Here is a 19,017-nt window from a genome sequence, read left to right as displayed (position 1 = left end):
GAATCTATTCTATCCAATCGCTGCTTGGGAAATGTAACAGATCTTAAAATTCACGAATCACGGAGGCGGTCAGTGTTTGCGGTTGGTTGGCACGTCCAGTGGTCGTATTTTGTGGGTGGGAGTACTAGGCAGGCACTGTGGGATTGTCGCGCTACGCACGTAACACACGGGTATTCGCTGAGGAAAGGGAGAATAAGAGTGTGCATATTCGAGTTGTGAGTGTTTGTGTCCGGTGAGCCAGACTGAGATTGAGTCGGCTCCTCGGGTAATCTCCGGGAATGCGAGTATCCCATCCCTTTTTTAAGACTATTGTACGCATTGTGTGATTTCTTTCTTTCAGCAGTTGAAATAATTGTACAGGGCTGAAAGCATGAGGACATAGAGGCTGAGCGCCACACTTGTTTTTCGTTTCGTTGCCGTTTTACACATCTTTTTTTATTTTTGGATTACATGATCACGGTATGACTTTTTTGATTCGATAGTTTGATGGGGATCCTAAGGATTATCATGCCGCCCAAGTTTCAGCTCCTGGCGCTGCTGGCGTTTGCTGTGGCGATGCTGTTCCTAGAGAATCAGATCCAGAAGCTGGAGGAGTCCCGGGGAAAACTAGGTGAGTCAGTGTTACCCTGCATCAGTTTGCACATCAGAAAGCCAGCGATTAACTATGATAGTTGCCCATTCATATCACAGGCTCCAATCTGACAGCGGCATGCACCCTATTACTGGTATCACGTTGTTTACCAAGTTTATGGTAAATTAAGAAGATGGTAAAGAAAGCAAGCTGACACTGATGTTTTGAGAAAGGCCGGTGCACATAAGCGAACAGAAATGCAGTGGTTTGAAGTTGGCCTCTTATACGTACACATTATACCTTATAGTTTGTAAAGAAACGTGAAGAGAGAGATAGCTCTACGGTTTGGTGTTTTGTACAGCTGTGTCGCTGAATAACATTTTTACGACCGAGGTTTTCACGAGAAACAACACCATGCGCACTCATGTCATTCGAATGACTTGTACGTACAACGAGATGTTTAGCAAGCTGGTTGCGATGCGGCTATCATTTTGACCAATTTTTGTTAATTTTACGTTGGTATCAACATGAAACACAGGTTCATCTTTACTTTTGAGTTATGTTTTTCTGTGCATTGCTTGAATATGCATGAAATAGTAAAACACAAACGCCTTTGTGTCATTAAAAACTTGAGTATCTCTACCCATGTCAGTATGGCAGTGCAAACTGTCACAGTAAGGTGAAGAAGGCTTTGATTCAAACGGTCTGACTCCCTGACTGTGGCTTTTCAGGTGCCTTGTTTTGTTTCCTTTTGACCTTGTCGTGGATAGTGGAGCAACAGTGTCTGCCAAATGATCCTACATTTTACACTGGACATCAACACTTAGCACAACCCAGAGAACAACCTGGTGGGATGTTTTACATTCTGTGACTTTAACATTCCATGAAATGCATGGAATATGAAAAATAATCGCATCCTGGTCACATTTGTATTCTCGATAAGAGATGCATGTAGAAAAAAAGAGTCCCGTTAGAAATTGTTGTTTGAAGTAGACCTATCAGTGCCGTGTAGGCCTGTCTGAATTAATGTTGTTTAAATGGCAATGTATTGCTAAAGACAAGATTCACAGATGCAGTTTCATTCTGGAAACCTGAAACTAAGCCAGGTCCAATGACGTTGTCAATCAGCTGCATAACCAAAAGCCCTTGCTCAAGAAAGACACCTGGAATACTTGTGTTACATGAATTGCTAAAAGCTCATCGTTTAGGTAGTCATGGGCAAGGCACTTATTTTATTTCAATTTGTCAATCTTATTTCCAAGACTGGACATATTCTAAGTTGGAAGCTCTAATGGAAACTGTTACAACTGGCAGCAGGAAATCCATCATCTTACCTATTCTATATCATTATGATGTTGGTAAAATACTGTTGTGTGCTCTGAGGATTGGTCAAGTGTGGGCCTTATGTTATGAATATGTTGTGTGCTGTGCAGTAGGCTACATATCGAATCACTTGGCAGTATTTTGTACCATCGGTGGTGGCAAAATAAGAATTATAGTTTATTAACTGCAATACTATATTGAATGCATTTTGTTTCGACATTTATACTCTTACATTTTTCAGTGTATGTCTGATTATTATTCTTTTAATGGGTGGTTATTTCCATGCAGAAGATCAGCAGGATGCATGTCAAACTGTAAAAAGACAGGTGTAGCCTACTTCCATCACCTGGTTCCAAAGAAATGAAAGACTGGCCACTCTTCTGGAGGGACTATGATCATCCATTTGCCACAGTCATAGGCTAGGGGAAAAAGTAGTGTTTGCTCTGGAATGTTTTAGACTGGGGGTTTTCCACCTGCTTTAGGTCCAAATTGTCATAGATACTGCATAAAAACTGTTGCTATGCACAGTGTCTGCCTCAAACATGGTCTTGAAGTATGCATCGTCTATCAGCCATTGTGTGACTGATGGAATGGCAATCAAAGCGGGTTTTAAGAGCAGGATGTGTGGCTACATGTGGTACGCTTGATTAGAGGAAGGACTGAATGTAAAAGTCACCAGCTTGCTGCCACCCTGGCATTTATTGTTGAAGAGTAAATGGGCTGGCTGTCACCAGCACAGGGGGAAAGTGTTCATCGAGGCAGGCCATGGTAGCTCCCTGGGCCGTCTCGGGTGGCTGTGCCCTGCTACGCATTGACAGGCAGTGCCCTCGGCTACCTTGAGCGCTTGTTACCATTCCTCCTTGTTGGCAAAGTCAGGCTCACCCCTACAGCTTCTACGTCTCCCACAACCTTGACCTTTTCTCCGTTTGCTGCTCTGACTGCCACCTTCAGAGACAGAGGGAGAGGGAGAGACCCTGTGGGCTGTGTTTCTCATGGAATGTGCCGGATAGAAAATGTCTGCCACCAGAGGTTGTGATTTAATGCCCTGTGGGTTTAAAGGTTGCTGGACTGTGCTTAATGTGCACACTGGAAGCACGCTGTACTTGAAACGCGTAGGCCTATTTGAAATAGCCGAGGTCATGGCATTTGATGTGGGAGCGTTGTCGCTAAGTGTCAAAGTTAGTCTTATTATTGTACTGACTGCTGTGAAATTGTTTGGTTAACATGCAAACTAGCCCATTCTGCAAATTGAGCTACCTCTGTTGAGCAATTTTCAGTGTTGGATTTAGCCTCTTTCACTTTGTTTAGACTACAATCAATAATTGGCTGGTGCAATTGCCTACAATGAACTGGCTTGCATTTTAAATATTAATTTCTGTAGCTGGATACTTACTGACGCAATTCAGTGTGGCTACAGTGCACAGCAATGCTAGACATAGAACATTATAACATGTAACGTGTAACATTCTTCAATCTTCATATGTCCTTCAATGTGATTACAATTTCATCTGAAAGCCTGTTTCTCCATTTACTCAAGACTCAACCACTTCCTTGTAATGTGTCACAATAATTGCGGTTGGTTTAATAATACCCTCCCAGATGGCATTCATGGCCCAAATCTGATTGGTTCTGGGTATCCTGTGGATAACATCATCTGCGTATCTGGAGTTGCTGCTGGTCTGTGATGCTGGACAAGCAGCGCTATGAATAGTTGAATGTGAGACACTTAAGAGCTAATAGGAGCTAAGAATATGCTTACCTGATGGGTTGAAACATTAGAGGGCAGTCATGTCTGGAGTTGCTTAAATAGAAATGTTGTTTATAAATCTGTCATCTCGTGGTGCTCTAAATAGAAAGATGGTCTGGAGTCCATTGGCAGTTTGAAGTTGTAAGACCCTGACGACTGTGCGACTGCTGTAGCTAGTCTAATGTCGTTTATTTACTGCAGTGGGAGGAGAACCGGCTCCTCTTCATTGGGAGCTCCAAAGTGACATTTTGAAATGGTCATTTGCATATTTTTACATGCGAGAGATTGCGGGGCAGCGCATGTGAAATGAGCAGTCTGCTGGGAAAAGTCTTGCCCATTAGCCTGAATTTTGACCTCATATGGAATGATATGCGAAATCATACGCGACAAAAAAATCATCTAAAAAAAAAAATTGCATATAGAAGCAGTCAAGGAAACCACAATGGATCTTGTGAATGCCGCGTTTGAGGTTCAGTTGAATTTTGAAATTGTACTGATTGGATGCGTTTAAATGGTGCCATCAAGGACACACAAGGTGATAAGTACTTCACATTGTGATCCAGGAATTGTGTTTCTTCTGACATTTTTCAGATATTTTTCATGCAGTGCAGTTTTATGCGTTTGTCCTCTCCAAATTGAGCTTTGGCTGAATGTATTTCACTAAAATGTGTAATTTTGCACAATTGAATCTCATTGTAGTTTTTCCATCAAACAAACATATCCTTTGTTGTGTGCTTCTTTAGCAATATGTGGTACAGGCGCAGGTGCCTTTGGATTCCTATAAAAATAAATGGCTAAAAAAGGCTGTAAAGAAAGACCTGCCATTCGGCTCTTCCTGCTGATTTGACATTGGTTGGAAACTTGATGGATTTCTTTCGAGAGGTAAAGCTTTGCGGGTCGTTGATTTGAGGCGTGTTGGCTTGACATCAGGTGGATGTGCTCGAAAATCATCCAGATGCGCTCCCGTTGAACGAGAGGTTAACGGGTTGGTAAATTGCGCTTTTGTGTTCCTCTTTTCCCCACCCCTCTGGCATTCGCGCGATGGATTATGTCCATAACTGGCAGATTTACGGCGGTCACGTGTGCGCCGATAATATCAAATTGTGAGCTGAAAAATAATAAAAAAATGGACAAAGACGTTGCCTTTCGTGCAGTACGCTTTGCAAGCTGTGCTGGAACACTGGCTCTTCCGTATTGTCCGCACAATTGTGCAATAAGAAGAGTGATCTATAGAAATCAGTTGCTAATGAAATGTATTGCTCGCTTGTAAAAGTCCATTGTGCAAAGGCTCATGAAACTGTCAGTTTTCGGGAAATGTAATTTACAATCTAGAGGCACACGCACAGCAGAGTATATTTGGCACCCATAAAGGTTCATGCCTAACCCCTGACCCCTACACAAATATTTTTTCCTCTGTCGCATATGTCATCATTTCACACAGATTTATCCATAACTCTTTGATTCACATTTTCTTCATTTTTCTGTATACTGTAGTACTTAGTAGGCTATACGCAGGGATGTGTCTAGTGTACTAGTCATAGTTCAATGACAATATAACTAATTTCCAGATATCTGTACAATCGTGAATTCATCTTGTGTTTTGTTTATTTGAATGTGAAACGTTCCACTTCAATCCTGTGTCAGTAGCCAAAATATGGCATAATGATGTTTGGTCAGATTTTCATTAGGCCTAAGTGGTGTTGATGACATCATTTTGCATCAATCACATGATGCATAATAGAGGTAGCCTAGATCTTAGTTGAATTGAATCAAATTCACAGCCTCTTTGTTCAGATACATGCTCAGTGCTGGTCAGATAATAGTGCTGCTTTGTCATCTAACCCTTTGTCTCTGATCATCTGTGGTCCTCTTAACCTGGAACCTAGTTATTCATTTTCTCTTATTGCAAACTGGCATTGGTCTATGTTTGTGATACAATGAGATGAACTGGTCACTGCTGAACATGAATACATTTCTGCATTCCTGATGTCAGCGCAATTCTTTCTAATGGCTGTGTTAAAGATATCAGTGAACCGTGTTTGACATCACAGTGATTTTATCTTCTTTATGGTTATAAAGGCCATCAAATGTCTTCCACCCATTACTTGCACAACTAGGCTACACCTCCAAAGGAGAAAGTATTTTTCATCTTGACATGTTTTGAAAACTTAAATGCTCTTCTCTGGCTGGAAAAAATATCCTGGAAGCTAGGAAAGTCATCTTCTTTTAAATTGTCAACCTTTTCTATATGAAACAAGTTGAAAAATGGCATGCTATAGCACCCTGAGGTTTTTTCATACTTTTAATGAATTGTTGTTGTGTTATAGGCTATTTCAAATGACATGAAGTGAAGTGACAAAAAATTGCCTAAATGAAAGTAATCCAGTGAAGGTGAAGACCACAATAAACCTTTTTTCATCAAGTAATAGTGTGAAAACAGTGCAAATGCTAATGGAGAATAATGGTCTTCACGGTGGTTCCCTAGACCCTTCAACACCAAAGTGTGGAAAGAGTTACCTTGGATCATTGGGCATTGTGTGAAAGATGTGGTATGGCAGCAGAATGCTTTTCGAAGACGACGTACAAAAATTTATTTGGAGGTCATAGAAATGGCCTTGCCTTCCAGGCAGAGGTCTTGGTTGTCTCCTCCTAATATAGTGCAAAGCTTTATGGCAGTAAATGGATCTGCTGGATTCAGTTTGGAAGACCTTTGACCTGCAGGATTAATTTTGCCCATGTGTGACATTCAGCGAGTGCCTTCATTGTAAGTGAGTAGGTCCCTTGTGCATGGAATCTCTAATTTGACGTCTCGCATGCTCACACGCAGCTGAGGTGACGCGGTGAACACGCGTGTTATTATGTCCCGGGGCGGTCTCATCCAATGCTCAGACGGCTAATGATGCCGCCCGGTTGCCATAATGAAAATGCAGTCGTGCATTTCTCCAAGCTTTTAAAAAAGGTGTTTTTTTAAATATGTCTGATAGCTAGCTACTTAATCGGCTGATTAAAAATGCTCAGTTATTATTGTAGAACTGCCAGGCCTGCCTCTCTTCACTGCAGTGCACCAGCCGGACTGCCCAAAATGCACAGCCTTTGCCCACAGACAGCAGGTACCCCATCCTCTCACTTCCTGAAACCCTCTTTCTCTTGGGGATGCTGTAACTATGCTTTGAAATGCTATAAAATACACTTAGGCTAGTTCTTTATTGTGACATTTCACTCTGCATTAAATGTGTAGCCAAACTGTCCATGCAAAGGCAGTACAAATACATATGCAGTAGGATACCAATAAAATGTAAATAATTACGGAAGACTGAAGTAAAATAGATAACAGAACTATGCAGTTCAAGTGCACAGTGTGGTTAGATAGGGTCACGGACTTGTTAAGAGTTCAGTGTTCAGATTGCTACAGGGTAAGTGCTAGTTTTGTGTCTGCTAGTTTTGGTACCTCCATCTCCTTCCTGATGCGAGCAGGTCGAAGAAATGGTTTGGCGGGTGAGAGAGGACACTGAAGACCTTGTGATTGATATGAGAATGGAAAATCACAGCCATAGAAGAGGCCACAGCCAGGTAACCTGGTGCGTACTACCACCTCCAACTATTTCCTGTCCTGTGTTGATGACTACCAGACAGTGATCGAGAACATCATTATGCTCTCGACCACTGCCCTGTAGAAGAACCTCATGGCCTCCTGAGAAGCCCTGAACTTCTTTAAGTTGTTGCAAAAAATAGAATCTTTGATGACATTTCTTAATGAAAGCAATCGTATTGGTTTCCCATGTAAGTATGCTTGAGATTATAGTACCTTGAAGTTGAAGAGTCTCCACCCTTTCTGTCGATTGCCCATGTATCACAAGTGGCTGAAGCTTGCACTTGTTTTTGTTTGAAGAAATTTCACTCTCAGAAATGGGCTATTTTGACATGTCACTCTTGGTTTGACTAATAATGCTTTCATTGTGGGTAAGTGCTCTGAAAGCCAGTTTAATTTTGCTTGCCATTTATTACCAGCAAGTAGGTTAAAGTGCCTTATAGCCATAATTGAAGAGAAACTGACATCTGGTCATAAGCAGAGCTGGATTTGTCTTTATTACTGATGATCCTGCATCATTCCATCTTAATTTACTGATTTGCTGACATAAATTGGTAGACTCTTGAAGTGGATGCTTCGATATGTTTTGTGAGTGCAGAATTTCTCAGGGTCAGTGTCTCAGCTCTTAGACCTTGTGGCAGAAGGCCTGTTGAACGTTTTGATTTTGGGTCTATATTGGAGACGACAGAAAGATTTAATTGGAGGAACAAAAGATTTAATTTTCATATTTGCATGTAAATGTAAATCCTCGCTGAAAGTCACGTTCGTAGATCTAACGTATAAAGCTTTCAGCATAAAACATTTCCACGGCGTTTTGCTGCACAATTTCCTTTGAACAAGGGGGGTGTGGATGGGAGAAGGCAATCTGGCTTAGACAACCTGCTTCTGTAATTTGTACATTAGCCCCCAAACACAGAGCTGCATTTCAGTGCATTAGGGGGGGACCGTGCTCTTGTTCTGTAGTGCACCATTGGGTTTTTGAAAAGTGAAATGGAATTTATTCATGAAGGCCCTCCTTTCAATACGTGTATTTTGGAGAGCAGCATTGAACTGCCGTTTCTATGCAGGACCCACAGAATGCCTTAATGCCTCTATTCTTTCTGACTGAAGGAGCCCCGGTATCCACGGTAACCCCCCGAAAACACAATTGACGCACTTCCCGGGCCACACATTCAGAAGGTTAATTCCTCCCTTATTCCCTGGCCTCCCATCAGCAAGGCAACGCCCCGCCTCGCCGTTCTGAAGTATTGACAAACGAGTATGTAATTCGGTGGACTGTAATTGGGTAAATGCGAAACTATTTGTCCCGGGCAGCGGTTTGAGGAAATGTCGGCCTGTGCTAAAAGGTGAGCATTGATTTGCAGTCAGGACCGATTTGTGAGGAGCGGATTGGTCCAGGTGCTCTCCTGCCGCTAGGCGTTATGCCAGCCCCTCCCAAGTGCTAATTGGAGCCTTTTTCGTGGCTATGCTCTATATTTCCATACCACTACTGCTTGTGAGCATTTCTTTTGTCCCTGGATTTGAATAACCTTTTGGCAGGAGTCTGCGAAGCGTACCTGCACCAGTGTATCTGGGAATATAGCTGTGGCAGGCTTATTGTTATGTGGCCTTCACTGGAAGACGAGCACAGACGATGTGCCAGGCAGAAGATGGGCAGCATAACCAGGCATTAACTCTCCTTATGAAAAGCCTGCGTGTTTCCTCGGATTATTCGAGGTGTAATTTACTCATAGGTGTCTGTGTCAGCCTCCAACAATAGGATGCCTCCGCTCATCTCCTTGGGGATCAGAGCAGGCCCAGCCCTCATTACCACCTTTTTGAGCCGGATTGTTGCACGGGGCCAAATTGCAGCTTTTATTGAGGAAAAATGCGAATTCCTCATTTTCCCCCCTCTGAAATGACACCCTCCGGGGGTTCTGCGTAAATTCAATAAAGCATATTAAATTAGCATATCGTTTAAATAAGTAAACGCACGAGAATGCGATTTCTATCCTCCGGTGTATCGAGCGAGGCATTGTAATTTAGCGTCGGTCCGCCCCCTTCTCTCGCTCCGTTTCTGCTCCCCTCGGCCGCGGAGGCGACAGTCGATAGGCAGCCCGAGCAGAGTTATGGCGGCCGGGCCGTTTATTTGTACGCCGGATTAAATGATGCGGAGGCTCGCCCCGGCGCAGGACGCCCGGCATTTGTTTAGCCGAGCGAAGCACTTTGTCAACGATAAATACGCTGTCAGAGCCCATAATCGATGCCCCCCTTCCATCTGAGAGGATTATCTGGACAGCTGCAGAAAGGACCTTCAGAGGACGTCGGGGGATCTCTCCGTGCGCGACCAGGTCGCCCGTCTGATCCGCCGGCTCGTCAAGTTCGGCGGCGGACTCGGGCGTCAGAACTCTGCAGCCCCGCAATCAGAATTGGATATAAAAGTTAATCTGGCTGTTTAATCCTATTTGTGTGTTATGAATCTCTGCAGTAAGGGAATTCTCAGGCATCTTGAATGCCCCATCCAGCTACAAGAATTTGCACTCGGTGGTCCAGAAATCACGTTCCTTACTGACTGTAGCCAGGAGTCCCACAGGGTGGTTTGTTATCGAAGGGAGGGAGTACGAAATGACAGGGCTTCCCCTACTTCCTCGCTCAACTCTTCTGGTAGATTGGGTGCCTGTGGTATGAATATGAGTGCTGATCAGCTTGCATGAGAGTAGACACAAGCACATGCTTTCTTCGATACATAGGGTTGCGCTTGTTCCGATGAACTGAACGAGAGAGAAAACGTTGCAGTGATGCAGTGACATTCCAAATTGGGAGAAAGGTAAAAAGTTGGTATTCCCTCCATTTTGGCTCCTTAGTCTTTCTTCGCTGTACTTCATGGGCTGTGGGTTTCCTCGGGGCTGCTGGGAGCAGGGACACACCAGAGAAATAATGAGCCACGCCGGTAAATTGGCGGTGCCATTTGCAGATGGCGGATGGGGCGATTGCTCTTGTATACCCAAGCTGCAGTGGATTTTAATCGGGATGGATGACCCCGTGGAAACACTGGGCTTACTCTCGCTGTGCCACTCCCAGTAATGGTGTATGGACAGGTCATTACAGTAAATAACTTGGGAGGAGAGCACGCAGGCCATTACCAGAGGAAGAGATCAATCTTGAGGACTCTTCCAGTGCTATTTTATCATCATCTTCTTCAGTTTATGGAATGGATATCTGAATTTCATTTAAGCCTAGACTCTGGGGATCTTTGGAACTGAGATGTACTTGCAAATTTGATTTCGAGTTTTTATGAAAGTGTAAGAAATGCTGGAACTGTTATTTAGTCCTATACATTTATAATTTCCCTGTAATGAATAATTAAGTTTTTTTTCTGGCTAAAATCGTTAATTTTTTTATTTGGTTGAAAAATATTGGACAGAACTGTAATTTTTGGCCAGTTTTGCCCAACACATTTCATGTGCTTATCAATACAAGACATTTTAAGAAAGACCAGCTAATGGATTGTGAAGGAGGACCTTTATAGAATGAGCAATAATGTGCTGGTGGTCAAATATAAGAGAGCTGAAGATTTCTGCTTTCCCAATGTCTTGAGATGGCTCCCTTTGAATTTTGACCATGTCATTTAAAAAAAAAAAAAACAGTGGCTTTGTTTCACTGCAACACTGCTTATGGGAATAACGTTATATTTGTGTTAAAGCTCAAATCTAAAGCCTCAATCAGGCATACTTCACAAGCTGCTTTATGATGTAGTAGTCCTCAGATTCACATAGCCTATTTTATACGCTCAGACAGGCACCACGTAGGCTGTGTGAAGTGAAAGTACACATTCGGTCCAATTTTCCTTCGCTTTGATGGAAAAGCTTAGCCTAGATGGAACTGTGTTTCCTTGTGGTTGTCATTGGTTAAATTTGAAAGGACAATTGCTTTACTTTGTCACTTCAGCAAAGCCTTGGAATGTTTTTTTTTTTCATCTAAAAATACCAATGCTTCCTCTAAAGAAAAAATATTACACTTTTTTGTGCCTTTTTCTTAACACATATTTAAGTGTGTTTCAATTCTGTTGCGAGCCTTCAACTGTAAATCTCTGAGGAGCAGATACATTTGTTTACTTTACTTTCCCATTTCCCTTTCCCCAGCTCCACTCCTCACAATAGCTCTTTGCTGGATTTTGATGGGCCTCTGGATGACGCATACCTCTGTTGTTGAAGCTAGCCTGAAGGAGAGGTGGAAGGGTGACTGTCCCTTGTGGCCACTCTTTTCTTTCTCTGAAAACCGTCGGGCCTTATCACCAGAAAGACAGCTGCGCCGGGTAACAATTGTCGCTTTGCTGAAAATTATAACTTGACGCACTAAGCTCCTGCTTTTTGCTTCGTCTGGGCAGGGAACATGATTATAATTGACTCCAAAAGCTTGCTTTCAGTCCATAAGGACCTGCTGCTTTTGCGCTAGCTGCAGAACAAGAAGCGAGATGCTTGCATTTGCCTCCTTGACTGCAGGTGGACTATTATTGCAGTTGGTTGCTGTACGGGTGGCAACTATGCCATCGATCCAAGGGCTTTGGCAGAGACTTCATGGCTCCTCTCTTTAGTTCGGTTTAGTTGAGCTCTTGTTAGCAGGTGTACTGTTGAGCTGTGTTTGTAGAGTTTTTTTTCCTTGTCCCCAAGCAAAAAGAACCAAGTGCATTTACTTTAGATTTTTAAGATGAATTTTCTGCTTACCTTCCTGCACCCTGTGTTTGTCCTTGCTTTTTTTGTTCTTTGCCATTGGGATCTTTCTGCGGGAGGTTTTTTTTTTCTCTTCTCTTATTTACGCATTCAACTGAGGAGTCTTTGGGTGCATTTTTTATCTTGCATTTCATGGTGGCTTTTTGGGATTGCACTCCCAGCAGTGGGTACAGTGTATGAGAACAAAACCCTTTAATACATGTTTAATGTGACATTAAAAACAGATGTGCTAACAGGGTTTTTCCTGCCTCAAAATGAGGCAGTACTTTCAAGAATGATGACGTGATCACATTTACCACATCTTGTTATTAACGTGAATTATACTTTTTAACAGGGAGCAATGATCAGATGATGACCGTACTGTCTTTTCACCTGCATCTCCTCACAAACTCCTTAAAAAAATTCAGTTATTCTACGGGCCATATCTGCACAGTTGAAAACATTCAACTGAGAGGATGCAATTTAAGAAACGTTTTTGACATTTACCTGTCCGAACACAGCAAATCCAGAGCTATGTCTGATCATGCACTCATAGCTTATAGCTGATGCAGCTTTGTGTTCTTCAGTGGCACCTTTCCTGGTGCATTTTCCTGATGAGGTGAAGAGACAAATATATACACTTAATTCAAAATGTAGGCCTACTTACATACCATACTGCAGACTAGGACCCATGGAGAGACAAGGTTACAAGCTGGAATACTATCTAAGTACCACCCAAGTAATCCTGATGTTCTGGTGATGTATCTGGTAAAAGCTTGTTCTGGATAAAAATGTGGATAAATAATGGAATGGAATGAAATGAAGTTTGGGCGTGTGTGCAAATCTGTATGCTAAACCGTTTAAGTGAATTCTTCGGTGTTTTCCTCCCCAGTCACTACCATGCCACTGGATTTAAGATAAGAAATGAGATTGGCACCGAACGATTTATCATATCGATTAACCAAATGATGAATGTATTTCTCTCAGGGTGATTTATGCGGCACTGTGGAATTGTCCTCTCTCTGTTTCTCTCTATTAATCACTCCCAGGAGGCTACCTTTTGTATGAATCATGTTGCACTTTGATTAATGTCCTGGTCGGACTAGATGTACATAGTGGCAAGGTTGACAGACCACATGCATGCGCCGGTATCCAGAATGCTCATCATTGATGTTGTTAGAGATTCCCCACATAGATTAATGTTGCAGTTTTGAGGGCTCTGCCTGGAAAAACTGGAGTTATGTACATCTTTCACCCTCTTAAACCACAAAGGTCGGTTTGTTTGGATATCGCTGTTTGTTGGGGAATAAGCTAAATAATGAGCTACTGGATAAGAAAGAGACTGAAGCCGAAATTGTTGTGTGTGTGTGTTTCCACCACTTAAAATAGCCTTGTCTTTGTTTTTCTTACTCGTGACAATGTGGAGACAGCAGTGCTACGTGGATATTTTGAGGAGCCCTTCATTTTTAGGCAGAAATTAATTACCTCTAAGATGGCCGTGCCAAATGCGGAAATGAGAACGCGCTCCATGGAGATCACAGACGCTTCTTTGTTCGTTTTGCACACCCCACTGGCTGCTGGCTCTGTGGGGAACTGGCTTCCACACACATCATTCATAATCTCAGAGTGTGAAGCTATTTGTGGTCTTAAAATGGTGGGGGCAGACATTCTAATGAGTAACCATTAAAATCAACTGATGCTGATGGGTGGCGAAGAGGAGTACGGAATTTCTATGCGGGCTTTGCTTTTGCGGAATATTTTTATTTATTCTGCCACCCTGGTGAAAGCCGTTATGGGCGGATTCTGCTGCCATTATAACTACAGTAGACTGCAGGGAAGTTCCAAGTAAAAGAACTTCCCTGTAGAACCTTCCCCAAAAGAACCCATCGACTTCCTGCTTAAACTCAGGAACTCAAAAGTTTCTCTCTATATTGTAGTAGCCTACTTATTTAAACATTATCGAAGCACAGCTTGAACTTTGCCAGGTTTAACAAGCGAATATTACTTTGGAAATGATCCCCCTGTGAAATTCTTTATTATTGGTTCATATTACCAAACACACAAGATTTATGAATATTAGGTACATCAAATGGAATGTTGTGCCCGCATTTTATTTAATTCCACTGGGTGCTTTTGAATCTGTGAACTGTTTCTTTCACATTTCCTGTGTCCTCAAATATAACTGTGTCTTTTCCTGTTATGTGAATGGCTCATGATTTGGCCTGCTGGGCTTCTGAGCGCTCTGTTTATTGTATGATGTGTGCCTCATTCTGAATGTTTCCGTTGATGGGTTTAGCTGGGGTCTTTCTTTCACTCTCGTCTTCTCTGGTGAGGCTGGCAGCGATAGGTTGAGTTTCTTTTGACTTTAAAGCTGATCTTCAATCCGATGCACAGATCTGAAAACACCCTGTGGGGTTGCCAGTTGGGATTGGCACGATGATACATTTTGCAGCAAAAAAGTTGGATTAGATTTTTTTTCCCTTCTCTGTTTTTAACTTTCATGAGTGAGAACTTTTAATCTTCTTGCCAGTGGCTGTTTCAAATTCTTTTTATTGTTATTGTAGATTTTGTGAAACCCGTAACCTGACCCGTGTTTCCATGGCTCTGGTTTTGTTGAAAGTTGGTCTTTGCATTTCCTATTGAAGTTACCGTTGAAAAAAAACAAAAAACCTCTGAATTGTTTCATTAGGGTGTATTTGATTTTTTGTTTGATAATTAATTAAAGTTATTTGGCTCTGCTAAGCATAGCTTAGTGCCCATAAGAGCAAAAAGATAAAAAAGGGGGAAAAAACAAAACAGAAAAACAGTGAACTTAGACAAGACTAGCTTAATTCCCCATTAGGCTGTTGACACACAATCTCAGATCAGGCAGAACGCACCGCCAATCCCTTCAACTGGCAGCGCGATGCCTGAAAACGATGCCCTTGGACTTGGTGTGCGGGGTGTCAGCATTTCTGGGAAGAGAATAACACTCACGGGTGAATCTGAAAAGACAGCCCAGCCCAGCAGTCTAATTGAGCCATTCCAAAATGCTGAGAGCTGTAGAGGAGGAGGGGCGGGGCTTTGGGATTCTGACTTGTGCCCATCCTCTGTGCAAGTCATTACAGATTGCAAGTGTATATGCTAACCTGGTACTGAAACAGTGCAGCTGCCAGTGCAGGTTGGTTCAGATTTCCACTTCACTCAAGGCCATCACTTCATTGCCAGTGCTATTACAGACGCGTTTGACTGGTCTTTCCTTTTGGAAGTGTATAAACAGTCATCAGGTCTTGCTCACAAATGCAACTTGAATGGCAGTAAATTCATACGACAGGGAAGCGGTTAACTAAGCTGATTCCCCATCATTAAAGCGGCTTTTCATAGATCCAGTCCTTACCTTCCCACCAGTTAACTGTCCTTGGTAATTGGGGCCGTGTGTGACTCGCTGGCTGCCTTCCTCTCCAAGGCTACTCTACATTGCTCTGAACATCTTGTGAGCTTAATTAATTATTCAGACTCTTTACCTCATTAGCATATCATGTTGTGCTGAATCTGAATTTTCTTTTCTGTGGAGGATTTTTCTTCTTCTGAGGAAACCTCTGGGCTACATTCGTCCTTTTTCTCTGCTTTGTGCTCAATTATGGTTGGGCACAGTGTCAGAAATATCGCTGAAGTCATTTTGCACACATACACTCAAAAGACTAATTAGTCTTGTATCTGCCCATGCCTAATGATGTGACTGATCAGCATTTTGTATTTATTGTTGTTTTACTTTTGTTTAACCTCGTAGATCAGCTGAGAATTTGTTCGTTTTTGCTGTGATGGTCTGGGGAATTGAAGTGAGTAGCAATGTGAGGGACTGTGTCACCAATCAGATGTAGGGGATGTTTAAAGATCACATGCAGAGAGGTAGCTCTGGGAATTTGACCAACCTGCTGGGTGTAAAACCCACGCTCTTTTCAAAAGTGTCACAGAGTCTTAAACCACATTGATTCAGGACCTTGTGTTAATGTCCTTGCCAAACTGAACGATGGAAACACCGCAGTGGTCTGTTGGCTGTGTCTCATGCTTTACCTTCACACTGCATTAGACTATGCTTTCCCCATGTGAACTCCCAGAATGGCATGAAGGAACACGTGCACTGTGATGGCGCTAATGCCTTTTCTGCATAAGGGTGCACTCGCATATGTACCCGTCAGTCAGAGGGGATAGCTTCATACTCTGGCATCTCTTATTATCTGCATAATAAATTGTACTCAGACCATGAGAAATGGATAAACCCATTATAAATCCTCTCATTCTCCTCATTTGTTCCGTTTACTGAACTGTTTGGACTGCTTCCTGAGCGCGCCTACTTCGCCTGGCTGGGACTCTGACACTGAAGGAAGTTCATTATTCATTTCTTTTCAGCCGCGCTGTAATTACTTTGTATCATGGCGCTTACGATCGATCAAATGAAATAAAGCTTTTGAAATCGTACTTTAGGAAATTCGCAGCACAATAGGAACGCATCGCACCTGTGAGTAGCAATGCAAGAGCCCAAAGTGCGTCTTCGCAGGAAAACTCTTTAAATTAGCTGCGCGCTTGACTAACAGTTGACCACCAGCAAGTATGCCCTGTCATCGGCCATATTAACTCTTTACGTTCCCCCGCAATCGGTTAAAGATAAAGAGTCGTGCTGTCAGTTACGGGAAACTAAGTTACATTTACAAATACCTTCTTCGTTCATGTGAACTTTACCTCCGGCACCCATTGGCACAGGTGAATTTTGGTTATCAAATGCATTTCACCGCGAGCGTCTGGTGTTGTCTAACCAGGCAAACAATTAATCACGCTGTGAGTGTATTTCTGATCACAAGGCCAAAATTCATCCGACGTGTTTGATTATCACTTCTACACTGGTGTCATTTCTGTTTGTCCACATATGGCATGCCCGTGACATGGACAAGCTTGAAACTTAAAGATCATGTGCTGTTATTGCCCCTTTTACCGTAGTGTAAGAGGCATCCAATACACATTTGGATTGTTCACCATTTATTTGGTAAGAATGCAAGGTCATTTTAACATTTTAAGACATATTCTGTACTCGTATTAGACTATCTCATACATAGACCTGAGTTAACTGATCCTCCATGTAAATTCAGTAGACGTGCAGAAGGGTATGTCCTGATGTCATCCTCACTCTGGAGGTCAAAGAAAATGAAACATTACACTTGGTTTCAATCAGAATTCAGAATGTTCACGTGGAGAATGGGCATGTGGACTGGCCAGCCGCTGGCATTTTTAAACTGTTCCTCAATCATTAATTTATTTGAGAGGATCCTGTCTGTATCTGACATCAGAATGTGGAGTTCTGTTACGACATTACCCACTGCGAAACTTGTTCCTTGATTTTGATTATGTAGCTTTTATATTCTGAAAGGTAAGAATCACGATATGAAACTTTTGATTTTCTGTGAAGTTACTGTTAAAGACTCTCTTTAATATCTCTCCGATTCGCTTGTTATCAGCCACACAAGTGTCCCTGAGGGAAGTCTAGTGTTTCAGCGAAAAAGATGTTCCTCTGCGGTCTGGCCCGATCGCTATCGGGGGCGTCTCGTCTACTGCCACGATCCAGTCACGCCGAAATCCATGCGAATCGCCTCGAGGCAGGCTAGGAAAGAAGTTTCTGGGAAAAAAACAAAAAAACCAACCGACTGTTTGTTAGGCATCTACAAATAGTGTGAGGGACATATGGCCTGGGCAGGCTGTATCGATCCATCTGTTTCGGCGCAAACGAGAGAGCGAGCCGATTCTGGAGATAAGAGCAGCTGAAGGGCCGCCTGCTCCCTTTCACCATCGCAGAGCGGCTCTGATAAGTGTCCCGAAAGCGCCTCTCGGAAGCCGGGCTGAGGTAATGAAGCTTTTCTAATGCACCCAGAATGGTAGCCTCGCCTGCCCGGGCCAGATAAGAGGCCAGTGACGGGCCGATCGTCCGGACGCGATCGGTCATGTCCGGAGTCCTGCTGCATTCAAACAATTGGACGAGTCTTTTGTTAAAAAAAGACGTGCTGGGAGGGAGATGTCACAGGATGTCACAGGATGAGTTAATTGTAACGACTTGTTAAATGGCAGACAGCGAATCATTGTATAGATCCTTTTTAAAGTGTCCAGGGCAGCCCATACTATGATGACAGTGAATTTATCTTCCTGTCTTGAGTCTACATTTTTCATGTACAAAGACAACAGGGGGTATGCGTACATGTATGTAATACCTAGCTGATATATCCCCTTGCTTGAAAATTACATTTAATTATTTTCCTGCTTTTACTGCAAAGGGTCGGCAAAAAGATCTTGGTGTTTCAGTCACTGACATTAAATGGATAAATGACATAGCTGGACTTTAATTATATTACATCATTAAAAATCCGTTTGTTCAGGGGCATCAGTTCTTAGTAAGCCCTGTACTGGTCCAGTAATCTTTCTCTTATATGGAGCCATCAGTGTAACAGTGAGTTCCTTTAGTGAATTATAATGTTAGGTAGTATAAAATACATTTAACATTCCATCAGAATGGGTCATATTTAAAAAAGATTGCAGCTATGCTCATATTATTTAGTCCACAAAATTACTTACTGTGTGAATTATGTATGAAATACTGAGACAATGGAATTACCACATATTTAGAAACAAAGGAGAAAAAATGGCAAAACAAATAGCATCAAGGTTCAACAGCACTTGGTTGCTGCCCACAATTCTACTTTTTTGGAACGTTCAATGAATTCAAATATGGCACTGTGTCTGTTGAATACATTACAGTCTGTAGCCAGGGTAGGCACACAAATTCAATGACTATGTGTCTTTGTGTGTGTAACTTTATATGTGTGGGTCTTCCTGTGTTATGTGTGAGAACTACAGCCCTCCCCCAGCACTATAACCGGTAAAAAGGATTATGTTGTCAAAATGAGCGATGAAGAAAATGTTTTTGGCCGAGTCAGCATGGCCCTCACTTTCTCGTCCCTCCTATGGATCCTCCTCTTGTGTAAGTTTGGGGATCTGCACTGCCTGGGAACCAAAGCCCAGCTGGAAACATTCGGGGCGGTCCCAGGCACTGCGTTAAAAACCGTGCTCCGCGCCGTAA

The 19,017-nt window shown here is 42.6% G+C and overlaps 1 protein-coding gene across 3 annotated transcripts in view; it reads left to right on the top strand.

Annotated features, from left to right (window-relative positions):
• The window catches only part of hs2st1a (heparan sulfate 2-O-sulfotransferase 1a), a 70,022-nt gene that overhangs the window by 1,372 nt on the left and 49,633 nt on the right, over nt 1-19,017 (top strand). The window contains exons 1-2 of one of the 3 annotated variants that reach the window (XM_064338203.1): nt 95-215; nt 483-610. In XM_064338203.1, coding sequence (XP_064194273.1) covers nt 487-610 — 124 coding nt within the window. In that variant the 5' untranslated portion in view covers nt 95-215; nt 483-486. Of the gene's footprint in view, nt 1-94; nt 266-482; nt 611-19,017 lie in introns of those variants that run through there. The other 2 variants (XM_064338202.1, XM_064338201.1) reach the window with 2 other exon arrangements.

The sequence above is a fragment of the Anguilla rostrata genome, chromosome 6 (assembly GCF_018555375.3).
Source record: "Anguilla rostrata isolate EN2019 chromosome 6, ASM1855537v3, whole genome shotgun sequence".
Classification (NCBI taxonomy): domain Eukaryota; kingdom Metazoa; phylum Chordata; class Actinopteri; order Anguilliformes; family Anguillidae; genus Anguilla; species Anguilla rostrata.
Note: the sequence above shows the minus strand (reverse complement) of the source record. Positions and strands in the feature narration are given on the sequence as shown.